The sequence below is a fragment of the Scyliorhinus torazame genome, chromosome 3, assembly GCF_047496885.1.
Source record: "Scyliorhinus torazame isolate Kashiwa2021f chromosome 3, sScyTor2.1, whole genome shotgun sequence".
Lineage (NCBI taxonomy): Eukaryota > Metazoa > Chordata > Chondrichthyes > Carcharhiniformes > Scyliorhinidae > Scyliorhinus > Scyliorhinus torazame.
Window position 1 is genome coordinate 277,946,109 of NC_092709.1, and position 14,218 is coordinate 277,960,326.

Below are 14,218 nucleotides of genomic sequence, written 5' to 3' on the forward strand. Positions count from 1 at the left end.
GTTTCCGACAGACTTCGAGTCAGAGACTTTGGATATGTCTGATGTACTGAGCTGAATACTCAGCATTCCACCCCATGACCCCTTATTATGCCCAAGCATCACCTTTGGTCCCCTGACCATCTGGCTATCCCCCTCAACCCCCAATTACCATTCATCCACCTAGCGACCACATCCTCCATCTGCCATCTCATTCACCTGCCACCCTACCCATCGACCATCTCATCCACCTACTGCCTCACCACCCTACCCACTCACACACTTAGCTCACCCACCTGGATATGATTGAATACTTCAAGACGCTGTAGTCATCATCCAAATGCAATTCCATTGAAACTTTCCCCCCGTCTCAACACTGCTCCACACTTCTTGCCAGGTCTTCGAAGCCCAGTTTTACCAGAAATTGGGTGACACTGTTAGCACTGTTGTCTCACAGCCCCAGAGACCTGGGTTCGATTTCAGCCTCGGGTGATTGTGAGGAGTTTGCACATTCTCTTCGTGTCTGCGTGGGTTTCCTCTGGGTGCTCCGGTTTCCTACCACAGTCCAAAAATGTGCAGGTTAGGTAGATTGGCCGTGATCAATGTATGGGGTTGCCGGGGAGTAGGCCACGGTAGGGTGCTTTTTTGGAGGGTCGGTGCAGACTCAATGGACCGAACGGCCTTGTGCACTGTAGGATTTCTGTGCTTTCTATTGACCCACTCACCTCGTCATCCATTCACTCACATTTTACACTGGGTTCTTAAACTTACTCTGCTACATAAAGTGCCCTAAAAAGACGCATGTCCTGCCCAACCCCCACTCCACAGCGCTGTGACAAACTCCAAGAGGGACTTTGAAGGCTCATCAAGAAATGTAGAGCAGTGTTGAGGCGGGAAGGTCATAGACCGGAAATGTTAACTCTGTTCCCCCACAGATGATGCCACTACACATGCTGATTATTTCCAGCACTGTTTTGTTTTTAATTTTAAATAATCAGCCTTTAGTTTTCAACCCCTAGGGTTTTACTCATTCCTACCTTTTCAGTCATAGCAGACACTCTTCTTCAGTAAAAAAAAGGTTGGTCTTAATTTTAGAACTTTTTATTGAGCTGTCTTTGTGAGAGAGAATACTATGTCTACCACTCTTTGCAATGAAAAGTCTTTCCTAATTTATTTTCTGAATGTCCCATGGCCCAGAATTCCCAACCAGCTAATTTTTTTGTCTCATATCTATGCTAATTCCTTTCAAAATCCTGAAAACCTCAAAATCAAATCATTTCACCTTTCCTCATGATCCAATCCTTGGAATTTTGATGGCTTCTGATAAATCTCCCAGACTAATTAATATATTCTCTCTAAGGCGTGGGCGACAAGAACTGTGCAAAGTACTCCAGATGTACGCCAGGGATAGACCACATCTGTAACTCTATTTCTATACTCTGGCCCTCTAATTCTAAAGGCTAACAGCTCATTAACTTTATTGATTTTTAAAAAAAACCTCGACTTTTAGATTTTAGTCATTTGTGCACATGGGGAGGAGTAGAAGTAAGGAGGGTTGGGAGATCCGATTAACTAAGGGTTTAGTTATGGTTGGCCTGATCAGTAGGTTAAAAAAAAAGTCACCCTGGGAAGTAGGTTTAAAAGTCTTTCTGGCAAAAGCTGGAGACAATTTCGTTTTGCATAGTTTTATAAGCAATCGTTGCCATTGTTTGCAATGAAACAAATTCCTCGAATATCATACGAATCTGAGCTCTGCGGCAACTGATCTCCAGAGAATCTGCCGGGGAGGGGTCGGTGATTGACAGTGTAAGAATTCGCATGGAGCCTCAGGTCACGAGCAAGGAGATTTTTGAGCCCAGTGGTAACTTTCATAAAGATTTACTTACTCAACTGGAAAAGCAGAAGCTGCCATTATGCAGAGATAAGTTATTTCTGCTGTGACCCATTTATTTGGGGTTTGTGTTGCATGTGCTATATCCAGTTTAGCCTGCTTACTTGGAACTTTTGTTTGTTGATCTGGATGTTAATTTGCTGCAGCAAAGAGCATCATGTTTACTTACCCTTGGACACAGTTAAGTTTTTAACATTTTTGTGTGCCACGGTATTGGAAGCTGACAACAGGTCCCAATGAGGAGACCATCTCCTTAACCAATCAAGGATTGTTAAATAAAAAGTACCAGGATTGAGAAAGTGGTGTTAATTTTAGAGTGGGGTGATTTTGTGTTAAAAGCGAGGAACAGAAAGAGAAACAAAGAAAGTGGAAAGTAAAATAGATTAAGATAGATAAAATAAAGACGGAAAGTTTAAAAAATAAGGTGCTGAATTTAAAAGCTGAAAGAATGAGACCTTACATTTCACTGTTGCACAATTGTATAACGTAATGCCCTTACCCCCTCCCAACTTGAGTAGCTTTGTTTAAAGGGAGCTAGCAGGAAAATAAGCCAGAATACTAAAGTTTGTAACCTGAGTGTCAAGAACGAATATCGCCAATATTAAAGTCGATCAACCCCTTCCCCTATTTCAATGATATGATTAATATGCTCTATGCTGAAATAAACCATTTGCAAGTGCCTGATATGTGATTGTGTTACACAATGTGGCTCAAGAATCTGTTCATGTTCCATCCCCCATGCTCTGCCGTTCTGTCGTCTGTCCCCTCTCACCATAGCCCAGTTAATTTGCATAAATCGGTTTATATCTTTGAGATGTGACAGCCCTGTTGCATTACTTTTTAATTTACTGATCCTGCAAGTTCAATATTACTAGGGATATAATGTGAGTTTTAAGATAACTTTGTAGAGTTTCCAACCCATCCCCTACCACTGCTGTTAACAGTTGAATTTATGATTGACCTACTAGTTTGCAACTTTATTTGCTACACTGGGATTCCTGAGCAGAATGCAGAATTTCACTCAACTGTGCCAGTCTATTGTTCTGTCACTTCTGAATTTGATAAGTCAATTCTAACATTGCCACTTGTAACACGAATAAAGATTATTGTAAGAGATTAGTATAACTCTGTCTTGATTTGATTTATTGTCACGTGTACTGAGGTACAGTGAAAAGTATTGTTCTGCGTACAGTCCAGACAGATCATTCCATACATGAGAAAACATAGGATATACATAAATACACAATGTAAATACATAGGCCCAGGCATCAAGTGAAGCATACGGAGTGCACTAAGGGGCTGTTTAGCACAGGGCTAAATCGCTGGCTTTGAAAGCAGACCAAGGCAGGCCAGCAGCATGGTTCAATTCCCGTAACAGCCTCCCTGAACAGGCGCCGGAATGTGGCGACTAGGGGCTTTTCACAGTAACTTCATTGAAGCCTACTTGTGACAATAAGCGATTTTCATTTCATTTTTCACTACTACTCAATAGAGAAGATGTGTGAAGAGATCAGTTCGGTCCATAAGAGGGTCATTCAGCAGTCTCGAAACAGCAGGGAAGAAGTTGTTTTTGAACCTGTTAGTGCCTGTTCTCAGACTTTTGTATCTCCTGCCCGATGGAAGAGGTTGAAAGAGAATAACCCGGGTGGGAGGGATCTTTGTTTATGCTGCTCGCTTTCCCAAGGCAGCGGGAGGTGTAGACAGTCAGTGGACTGGAGGCAGGTTAGTATGATGGACTGGGCTGTGTTCATGACTCTCTGAAGTTTCTTGTGGTTTTGGGCCGAGCAGTTGCCATACCAGGCTGTGATGCAGCCAGATAGGATGCTTTCTATGGTGAATCTGTAAAAGTTGGTAAGAGTCAGTGTGGACATGCCGAATTTCCTTAGTTTCCTGAGGAAGTTCTGGTGTGCTTTCTCATCAAACCTGGGTGAACTTATTAACAACCCTCTAGTATCATTTAGCAAGAGTGATCTGTTGCAGTCAGAATATATTATAAGAGGGGAAAGTCCTCTATTTAAAATTACACAGTGCCTTTAACATAGTAAAATAGGGCACTTCAGAGGAGTGATTATCAAATATAATTTCATTGCAAGCCACATAAAGAGATATGACTAGAACATATCTCCAGTCGTTTAGTTAAAGAGGTCAGTTTGAAGGAGCACCTTGAAGGTGGAGAGGTAAAGAGGTAGAGAAGTTTAGGGAGGGAACACCAGAACTTATGGCCTAGACAACTGGAGGCATGGCCGTCAATGGTGAAGTGATTATATTTAAGAATGTGCAAAGGACCAGAACTGAAGAGTGTTGAGACCTTACAAGGACTGGAGGGCTGGAGGAAGTTACAGAGAAAGGGAAAGATGAGGTAATGAAGGGATTTGAAAGCATGAAAGCAGGGGCCAACCTACGTCAGCAAACACAAGGGTGATGTGTGATGTGAGTTTGGGTACAGGCAGCAAAGCGTTTGTTCAGCTGACGTTTATAGATTATCATAGAATTTACAGTGCAGAAGGAGGCCATTCGGCCCATATAGTCTGCACCGGCTCTTGGAAAGAGTACCCTATCCAAGGTCAACACCTCCACCCTATCCCCATAACCCAGTAACTCCACCCAACACTAAGGGCAATTTTGGAAACTAAGGGCAATTTATCATGGCCAATCCACCTAACCTGCACATCTTTGGACTGTAGGAGGAAACTGGAGCATCCGGAGGAAACCCACGCACACACGGGGAGGATGTGCAGACTCCGCACAGAGTGACCCAAGCCAGAATCTAACCTGGGTCCCTGGAGCTGTGAAGCAATTGTGCTATCCACAATACTACCGTGCATGTAGGGAACAAGCTGGAAAGTCAGCAAGGAGAGCATTCAGATAGTCATGTCTCAAGGTAACAAAGCATAGATAGGCACTTCAGCAGCAGATGAGCTGGGTGGGGTGGAGATGGACTACATTAGAAGTGGAACTTGCAGGTATAGTGATGGAGAGGAAAAAGGATCAGAAACTACGTTCAGGGTCAAACAGTCACCTCAATATTCTTCCTGAAAAGAACATCGATCACTACTAACTACTCCGAGAGAAAAGTTAAAATTCTTCCAAAATCTATAACTAAACTGAATGTGATTGGGCCAAAACTAAAATTAATACTCGGTATAAAACACTAATCACGATTTTTGGAACTGATATTGAAAAGTAAAATAGGTGAACAAACGCTTCTGACTTGAGCAACAGTTGGCTCTTATTTTGTTTCTTGTGGCTCTAAACGTAGCGTAAGTAAAAGAACAATTCTAAAACTTTTGTAGAAGGTGAAACTAAAAATTGTGAACATACGACTGACTACCAGTAACATTTTTAATATGGAATTAATATTAAAAATAAAATTATTAGCAGCATTCTCGAAGCACTGGTCGTGCAATAATTAGTTGTCAGTCAGGAGAAATAAATAAATAAGATAGTTCTTACCATTTTCAATTTGTTTCTAAAACGAGAACACCAGCACATCCGCTACAACCCTCTCCGTGATGAGTGGATCCTGGTCTCTGCTCACCGGATGAAACGTCCTTGGAAGGGACAGGTTGAGAAACCCACAGAGGTGAACATCGCACGTCATGATCCCACTAACCCTCTCTGTCCTGGAGCAACAAGGGCAAATGGAGAGGTAATGTATAGATGGCGCGCATACAATATTTAAATTGGTGTTAGTAGTTAACAAACTTGGTTGTGATGAACTCTAGTACCTAACATGCTTTTCATGTTTTCCGCATTGAAGTATCGGTCATAGAGCAGGATTAGGTTCTTGGTCACTATGATTACAGTCCTGGCTCCTTGAAATTAGTTCACATAGGACTATTATTCAACAGGTAGTTTGGAAGCTATTTTCATTGTTTCTTGGGGGCAGCACGGTGGCACAGTGGTTAGCACTGCTGCCTCACGGCGCCGAGGTCCCAGGTTCGATCCCGGCTCTGGGTCACTGTCCGTGTGCAGTTTGCACATTCTCCCCGTGTTTGCATGTTTCGTCCCCACAACTCAAAGATGTGCAGAGTAGGTGGATTAGCCACTCTAAATTGCCCCTTAATTGGAGAAAAAAAATAATTGGGTACTCTAAATTTAAAAGATAAAAAAAATAATTGTTTCCTCTGCTGCGATTGAGTTGACTGTTATAGTGATGGCAAGTTGGCCACGGAAGACCCCCCCTCCATAAGCATCAGGGCGTCCGTTCCCAGACCACCCCCCCCCAACCCCGCACTGGGGCATGCCCACTTTGTTTCCTCACCCCACGCCCCCTTGCCCCACTTGTAAGAGGAACCCCCCAATGGTGCTTCCCAGAGGGCATATCACTCACCACCTGGGGGCTATACTTAGCTGTGTGCCCCCAGAGTGCTGATCACGACTGTTTTTCATTTTTGAAAAGCAGTAGTGATTCACACCGGCATGATGTCATGCCAGCTGAGTGGGACGGTATAGTGAGAGCGGAAGTAATAGCGTTAAGTTCTACAATTACATTCAAATTTATGATAAAATATGCTAACCAGGCCCGCACCCTTCCTGCACGTGAACCTGATCGTAGCATCAGAGAGGGAGAGGGGCACAGGGAACATTACAGGGGGCAGCATGGTAGCATAATGATTAGCACAATTGCTTCACAGCTCCAGGGTCCAAGGTTTGATTCCAGGCTTGGGTCACTGTATGTGCGGAGTCTGCACATTCTCCCCGTGTCTGCGTGGGTTTCGGTTTCCTTCCACAAGTCCCAAAAGATGTGCTGTTAGGTGAATTGGACATTCACGAACAGGCGCTGGAGTGTGGCGACCAGGGTTTTTTCACAGTAACCTCATTGCAGTGTTAATGTAAGCCTACTTGTGATAGTAATAAATATTATTATTCTTTAGATGTGACTTCTTTCTTTCCTTGCCTTGCCCTCCCTTGCTGGGTTACAAGGATAGGGTAGAGATGTGTGCTTGAGTTGATGCTCTTTGTAAGAGCCGGTGCAGACTCGATGGGCTGAATGGCCTCCTTCTGCACTGCAAATTCTATGATTACCAACCAAAATCTCGGCAGCACAAATTCCGTATTGGGCTTCTCGTGAGATCTCGAGGGCAATACGGAATTTGTGCCCGTGGCTAGCCTCAGTGTCTGATCGAGGGATCTGGCATCGAGAAGCAGAGATGGGAGGGAATTGTTGAGATCCACACCTTTGTCCTTGCTGCTGCACCCCTCCCCCACCACCACCACCACCACCACCACCACCTAGCAAGAACTGAAACCCATACTTCCCCTCTCACCATCACCACATGTGGCCTAGGTGCCTTGCTGACCTTGGGCCTCAGCTTTGTGCATTACCAGCAGCACTTGTCAATGGCAGTGTCAAGCATTGAAGAGCTGCTGGCCTGGATTGGATTGCAGCCCTCGGCAGGCAGGACTTTCTTAAGTATTCGTACATTTGTGTGATTAACTTTACAAGATTTTTTTTCAAAGTTTCAAACGTTTTCAGAAATAAAACTCTCAGTAATTCCTGTAACTGCTATCACTCTATTTAATGTTGCATGGTGACACAGCTCCTCTAAATCATATCGTCTGATGGAAGGTTTGCATTTGACCTCCCAAAGGAAGCATTCATTATAAAGTTGATCATTTGAATGATGCTTATTGTAGATATGTCAGAGAATAATTTCTTGTTTCATTTCACATTATAAAGGTGAACTCCGAGTATGAAAGTACTTATGTGTTTGATAATGACTTCCCAAGCCTACAACCAGATGCTCCAGATCCAGGTACTTCAAACTCCATGTTATTCTCACCTGCTATAATGTTTCTAAAATCTTTCTACGGTTTAAATTATCTTGTATTTGCATTTGGAATTTTATTGTTAATCACCTGGAGGTGTTTTCTCATATTACCATATATCTTCGTGTTGTTAGGTAGATCACAGCTCTCCCAGCAATAAACACGAGCCCTGATTTCTCAGTGCCAGACCAAAGAATAGTTCTCACCTGCATCCTAGTGCTAGTTGAGGAATATAATGCTAATGGCATGCCATGTTTTCCACGTGTGCAGCTACAGAATCCAAACTTTGCTCCTCGTCCTCCATCCTAACATTGGTCGCTCTCCATCCGAATCCAGTCCCAATTGTCAGGCTTGGTGCTCCAGTTCTCTGATTTACCAGTACTGGTGGATAATACAGCTCATTGTTCAGTTTCAAACTGGTCAAGGTCTTGCTCAGTTCTTCCTGCATTTTCCATTGGATCTTAGATCGAAGGTCCCTCCAAGCTCCTCTTATCAAAGTCTCCCCTTGTAATTTCAGATTCTGACAGCCTGCCATCCTTGATCAATTGGTAAAATAATTGCTTCCGAGCTCTGACTCAGGTTTCAGGTCTTCTTTGTAGGAGATAAGAGGGAAAGGGGCACAGTCAGAGTTAGAGAAAGAAAGGAATAACTTACATTGATATCACTAACTGGATTCTTCACCGCCCGGCGCCAGTAGCAGTTTCCAATGCAGTGGATAATCCAGCATCATCAGCGCCAATCCCGGATGCTCCGGACACCTGCTGGCGACGGTATCGAGATCTGCAGCCCGTGCCAACGGGAAGATGCAAATGCTTTTCTGCAAAGTAAAAGAGGAAGTGAGAGCACTTAACTGCTTTTGATGTAATCCAAGAGCTATCAGTCATAGCTGGATGTTTAAAAACAAGGCCTTAGTTTCACAGCTGGGTACTTGAGATCTATTGAAGGGTGAAGGGAATTGAAATTGAACAATCTGGACTGCTGGCTGTATGCAAGATGTCAATTACAGTCTAGTAAAACCAATTTCACATTGATGTGAGTCAAAGTCTTGCAGATCAAAGATCTGCGGGGGGGTTTAAACCCAGCTGATGTGGATTTTGCTTTTTAGGAATTTACAACTGCTGCTTTCTCTGCCTGAGACAGCAGGCGTAGGGCACAGGTGAGTTTTAAAGCAGTGATATTTTCACTGTTTCTGTCTGGACTGCTCTCTAGCTTCCAGGCAGCGGGCCTCTGTAATGGGGAGGACGTTTCTGATGGGGGTCTCTCTTATCGGAGGGGTGTCTGGTGGAGGTCTCTGTAATGGGTGGGTCTCTGGTGAGGATCTCTGTAATGGGTTGGTCTCTGGTGGGGGTTTCTGTAATGGGGGTCTCTGGTGGGGGTCTCTGTAATGGGTGGGTGTCTGGTGAGGATCTCTATAATGGGTTGGTCTCTGGTGGGGGTTTCTGTAATGGGGGGTCTCTGATGGGGGTCTCTCATCGGAGGGGTCTCTGGTGGAGGTCTCTGTAATGGGTGGGTGTCTGGTGAAGATCTCTGTAATGGGGGGTCTCTGGTGGGGGTCTCTGTAATGGGTGGGTCTCTGATTGGGATCTCTAATGGGTGGGTCTCTGGTGAGAGTCTCTGTAATGGGTGGGTCTCTGGTGGGCGTCTCTGTAATGGGTGGGTCTCTGGTGGGGGTCTCTGTAATGGGTGGGTCTCTGTAATGGGTGGGTCTCTGTAATGGGTGGGTGTCTGGTGAGGATCTCTGTAATGGGTTGGTCTCTGGTTGGGATCTCTAATGGGTGGGTCTCTGGTGAGAGTCTCTGTAATGGGGGGTCTCTGTAATGGGTGGGTGTCTGGTGAGGATCTCTGTAATGGGTGGGTCTCTGGTTGGGATCTCTGTAATGGGTGGGTCTCTGGTGGGGGGTCTCTGTAATGGGTGGGTCTCTGGTGGGGGTCTCTGTAATGGGTGGGTCTCTGGTGGGGGTCTCTGTAATGGGTGGGTCTCTGGTGGGGGTCTCTGTAATGGGTGGGTCTCTGGTGGGGGTCTCTGTAATGGGTGGGTCTCTGGTGGGGGGTCTCTGTAATGGGTGGGTGTCTGGTGGGAGTCTCTGTAATGGGTGGGTCTCTGGTGGGGGTCTCTGTAATGGGTGGGTCTCTGGTGGGGGTCTCTGTAATGGGTGGGTGTCTGGTGGGAGTCTCTGTAATGGGTGGGTCTCTGGTGGGGGTCTCTGTAATGGGTGGGTGTCTGGTGGGAGTCTCTGTAATGGGTGGGTCTCTGGTGGGGGTCTCTGTAATGGGTGGGTCTCTGGTGGGGGTCTCTGTAATGGGTGGATCACCATGTTATTAAAGTAATCTAAATACTCAGTAAAAATGATTTTCTTGGATTCTGCTCCTTTCTTTTAAATAATACTGTACTTTTAAACCCATAGGTTTCAGTGAGCACCCGCTGTTTCAAACAAAAGCTGCTAGAGGAGTTTGGTAAATACCTATTCTATGAGAATCTATAAAGTGGAGATGCTGTGAATATATATAGTATCAATGTAAAATTTGTGCCTTTGGCTGTTGTTTTAGTTTCTTTTAAACAAGGTAATTGTGTTTTGAATTAGTGGACGAAAAGGATAGAGAATGACAAAGAATTCTCCAGAAGGTTCCCTCTGTACATCATGGAACATAGTTGACAACCAATCTGACTTCAGTTACTGAATTGTTAGTGTCAGTTACTGAATTGTAAAACATCCTTGATTCTTAGTAATGAAGATCAGCATTTTTGTACCATGAAGTTGAAGCATGTCCGTTTATGGACGGCACGGTGGCACAGAGGTTAGCACTGTTGCTTCGCAGCTCCAGGGTCCCAGGTTCGATTACCGGCTTGGGTCACTGTCTGCACATTCCCCTGTGTCTGCCTGGGTTTTCTCCGAGTGCTCCAGTTTCCTCCCACAAGTGCCGAAAGACGTGCTCTAAGGTGAATTGGACATTCACGAACAGGTGCCAGAATGTGGCGACTAGGGGATTTTCACAGTAACTTCATTGCAGTGTTAATGTAAGCCTACTTGTGACAATAATAAAGATTATTATTCTTTAGGTGTGACTTCTTTCTTTCCTTGCCTTGCCCTCCATTGCCTTGCCTTACCTTGCCCTCCCTTGCTTTGCCTTCCTTCCTTCTGTCCGTCTGACCTTCAATCATCACTTGATTTGGACCTAAGATCCACATTCTCACTGCTTTGAGCGAGGGTGTTTCTTCTGAATTCCATTCCAGATTTATCAATGACCATTGTATATTTATGGCTAGTAGCCCCTCCCCTCCTCAGCTCCTGAGGAGCTCACACATGGAAAACCCTTTTCTAATACTTCCTTAGCGAAGACCTTCAGAATTTTAAAGACTTCTTTCAGCCCACATCTCAGCTAGTCTCTTTCCTAGAGAAAAGAGCAATGCCTATACAGTGACAGAAATTCTTCAGCACTTTGGATTCTCCCTCCTCCCCACGCTGGGTGGGAGAATTGCCAGGGCGCCGCACGTGTGCCGCCCCGACGCCCGCACGCGATTCTCCCACCTCCCCCTCCCCCCCCCCCCCCCCCCCCCCCCCCCCCCAAACCGGCGCGGCGAGAATCACGGCTGGCCGCTGGGAGAATTGCTGCTCGCCGTTTGCAACGCATGCGCGGGTGACGTCATTTACGCGGCCGCCGCCGCTTTTACGCGCCGCCAAGGCCCGGTGTGCGTAAATGACGCGACGCCGCTCCTAGCCCCCGGGGGGCGGGAGAATAGGATGCTGGGAGCGGGCTCTGACGCCGGAGTGAAACACTCCGGTTTTCACTCCGGCGTCGGCACTTAGACTCCCGATGGGAGAATTGCGCCCTCTGTTTCTGCCAGCAATGCATCCCTACCTGCGGGTTTCCCAGTGGCGTGGGATGGCTTCATTGGGAAATCCCATTGACAAGCGCTGATAGTATCGAATCCCACCGCCAGCTAATGGCACCGAGAAACACGTGGCTGCGGAACTGGAGAAACTCACCCAATCTTTCCTAACAGTTGTATTCCCTTAATTCTGGTACTATGCATGTAAATCTTGCTTGTATTTTGCCCAATGCACCTATGTCCCTTTTATAGTATGGCGACCAGACAGTGGACAGTGCTCATGAGAGTGCTCTCTATAAATGTTTAATCTAACCTCTCTGCTTTTGGAATAGTTTATTAATTTTTTTTAATTAAAAAAAAAAAAAAAATTCTTTTATTGAAGGTTTTCATAAAATATTAATAACAAAATGAAAAAGAAACCCAACAGGGTTAAGTACAAAACACAGTCCAGAAAAACAACCCTCCATACCCCCACTGTACATAAATAATAAATTAACATTAACACCCTGACTTAATACAACAAGTATATACACCCCAACAGACCCTCCAGTGTAAATAACAAAAACAAAAAATAAAGTGACCCCCCCCCCCCCCCGCCCCGAGTTGCTTCTGCCATTGACCAATGTCTACCGCTCTGCCAGGAAGTCTAAGAACGGTTGCCACCGCCAAAAGTACCCTTTTACCGACCCTCTCAAGGCGAATTTCACCCTCTCCAACTTAATAAACCCCGCCATATCGTTGATCCAGGATTCCACGCTTGGGGGCCTCGCATCCTTCCACTGAAGAAGAATCCTCCAGCGGGCTACCAGGGACGCAAAGGCCAGAATTCCGGCCTCTTTCGCCTCCTGCACTCCCGGCTCCTCTGCCACCCCAAATATTGCGAGCCCCCAGCCCGGCTTGACCCTGGGTCCTACCACCCTCGACACCGTCCTCGCTACGCCCTTCCAAAATTCCTCCAGCGCTGGGCATGCCCAGAACATATGGGTGTGGTTTGCTGGGCTCCCTGAGCACCTAACACACCTGTCCTCACCCCCAAAAAACTGACTCATCCTTGTCCCGGTCATGTGTGCCCTGTGCAGCACCTTAAATTGTATGAGGCTGAGCCTCACGCACGAAGAGGAAGAGTTCACCCTCCCCAGGGCATCTGCCCACGTCCCTTCCTCAATTTCCTCTCCCAACTCCTCCTCCCACTTGCCTTTTACCTCCACCACCGAGGCCTCCTCCTCCTCCTGCATCACCTGGTAAGTTTCCAAGATCTTCCCCACTCCCACCCACCCCCCCGAGAGCACCCTGTCCTGTACTGTGTGTGGCTGTAGCCGCGGGAATTCCACCAACTGCCGTCTGGCAAACGCCCTTACCTGTAAGTACCTGAAGGTGTTCCCGGGGGGAGCCCGTACTTCTCCTCCAGCTCACCCAGGCTCGCGAACTTCCCGTCCACAAACAGGTCCCCCAGCTTTCGTATCCCTGCCCTGTGCCACCCCGCAAACCCTCCACCTATTCTTCCTGGTGGTTCCCCCGTAATGGGGTCCCCACTTCCCCCCCCCCCCCCCCCTGTGCCGCCTCCACTGCCCCCAAATTTTGAGGGCAGCCACCACCACCGGGCTCATGGTATACCTCCTTGGAGGGAGCGGCAGCGGCGCCGTTGCCAGCGTCCCCAGACTCGTACCCACACAAGACGCTGTCTCCAGCCTCTTACATGCAGCCCCCTCCATCACCCACTTGCGCACCATCGTCGCATTGGCGGCCCAGTAGTATCCACAGAAGTTGGGCAGCGCCTGTCCCCCCCTATCTCTACTCCGCTCCAGGAACACCCTTCTCACCCTCGGAGTCCCTCGCGCCCACAGAAACCCCATTATACTCCTGTTAACCCGCCTGAAAAAAGCCTTCGGGATAAACACGGGGAGGCACTGGAACAGGAACAAAAACCTTGGGAGCACCGTCATTTTGATTGACTGCACCCTACCCGCCAAGGACAGCGGCAACGCGTCCCACCTCTTGAACTCCTTCTCCATTTGCTCCACCAGCCTTGTAAAATTAAGCCTATGCAGGGCCCCCCAGCGCCACCTGGACTCCCAGATACCTGAAGCTCCTCTCCGCCTTTTTTAGTGGGAGCTCGCCAGTCCCCCTTTCCTGGTCCCCTGGATGAACTACGAACAGCTCGCTCTTCCCCATGTTGAGCTTGTACCCCGAAAAGTCCCCAAATTCCCTAAGAATCTTCATTACCTCCGGCATTCCTCCCACCGGGTCCGCCACATACAGCAGCAGGTCGTCCGCATAAAGTGACACCCTATGCTCCTCCCCACCACGCACCAACCCCCTCCAGTTCCTTGACTCCCTCAGTGCCATAGCCAGGGGTTCAATCGCCAGTGCGAAGAGTAGGGGGGGACAGGGGTCACCCCTGCCTCGTCCCTCGATGCAACCAAAAGTACTCGGCCCTCCTCCTGTTTATGGCCACACTCGCCATCGGAACCTCATACAACAGCCTAACCCACCTGACAAACCCCTCCTCAAACCCGAACCTCTTCAGCACCTTCCACAGGTACCCCCACTCTACCCTATCGAAGGCTTTCTCAGCGTCCATCGCCACCACTATCTCCGCCTCCCCCTCACTCGCTGGCATGATAACGTTCAAAAGCCTCCGCACATTCGCATTCAACTGCCTCCCCTTCACAAACCCCGTCTGGTCTTCATGGATGATCTGCGGCACACAATCCTCAATCCTCGTGGCTAAGACCTTCGCCAGCACCTTG

At 47.2% G+C, this 14,218-nt stretch overlaps 1 protein-coding gene across 3 annotated transcripts in view; it reads left to right on the forward strand.

Moving 5' to 3' along the window:
- The first annotated feature begins 1,571 nt into the window (after nt 1-1,571).
- galt (galactose-1-phosphate uridylyltransferase) overlaps nt 1,572-14,218 on the forward strand; it is a 96,437-nt gene continuing 83,790 nt past the window's right edge. The window contains exons 1-4 of one of the 3 annotated variants that reach the window (XM_072497286.1): nt 1,572-1,897; nt 5,344-5,516; nt 7,551-7,626; nt 10,045-10,093. In XM_072497286.1, the coding sequence (XP_072353387.1) occupies nt 1,795-1,897; nt 5,344-5,516; nt 7,551-7,626; nt 10,045-10,093 (401 nt within the window). In that variant the 5' untranslated portion in view covers nt 1,572-1,794. The remainder of the gene's footprint in view (nt 1,898-5,343; nt 5,517-7,550; nt 7,627-10,044; nt 10,094-14,218) is intronic. The other 2 variants (XM_072497284.1, XM_072497285.1) reach the window with 2 other exon arrangements.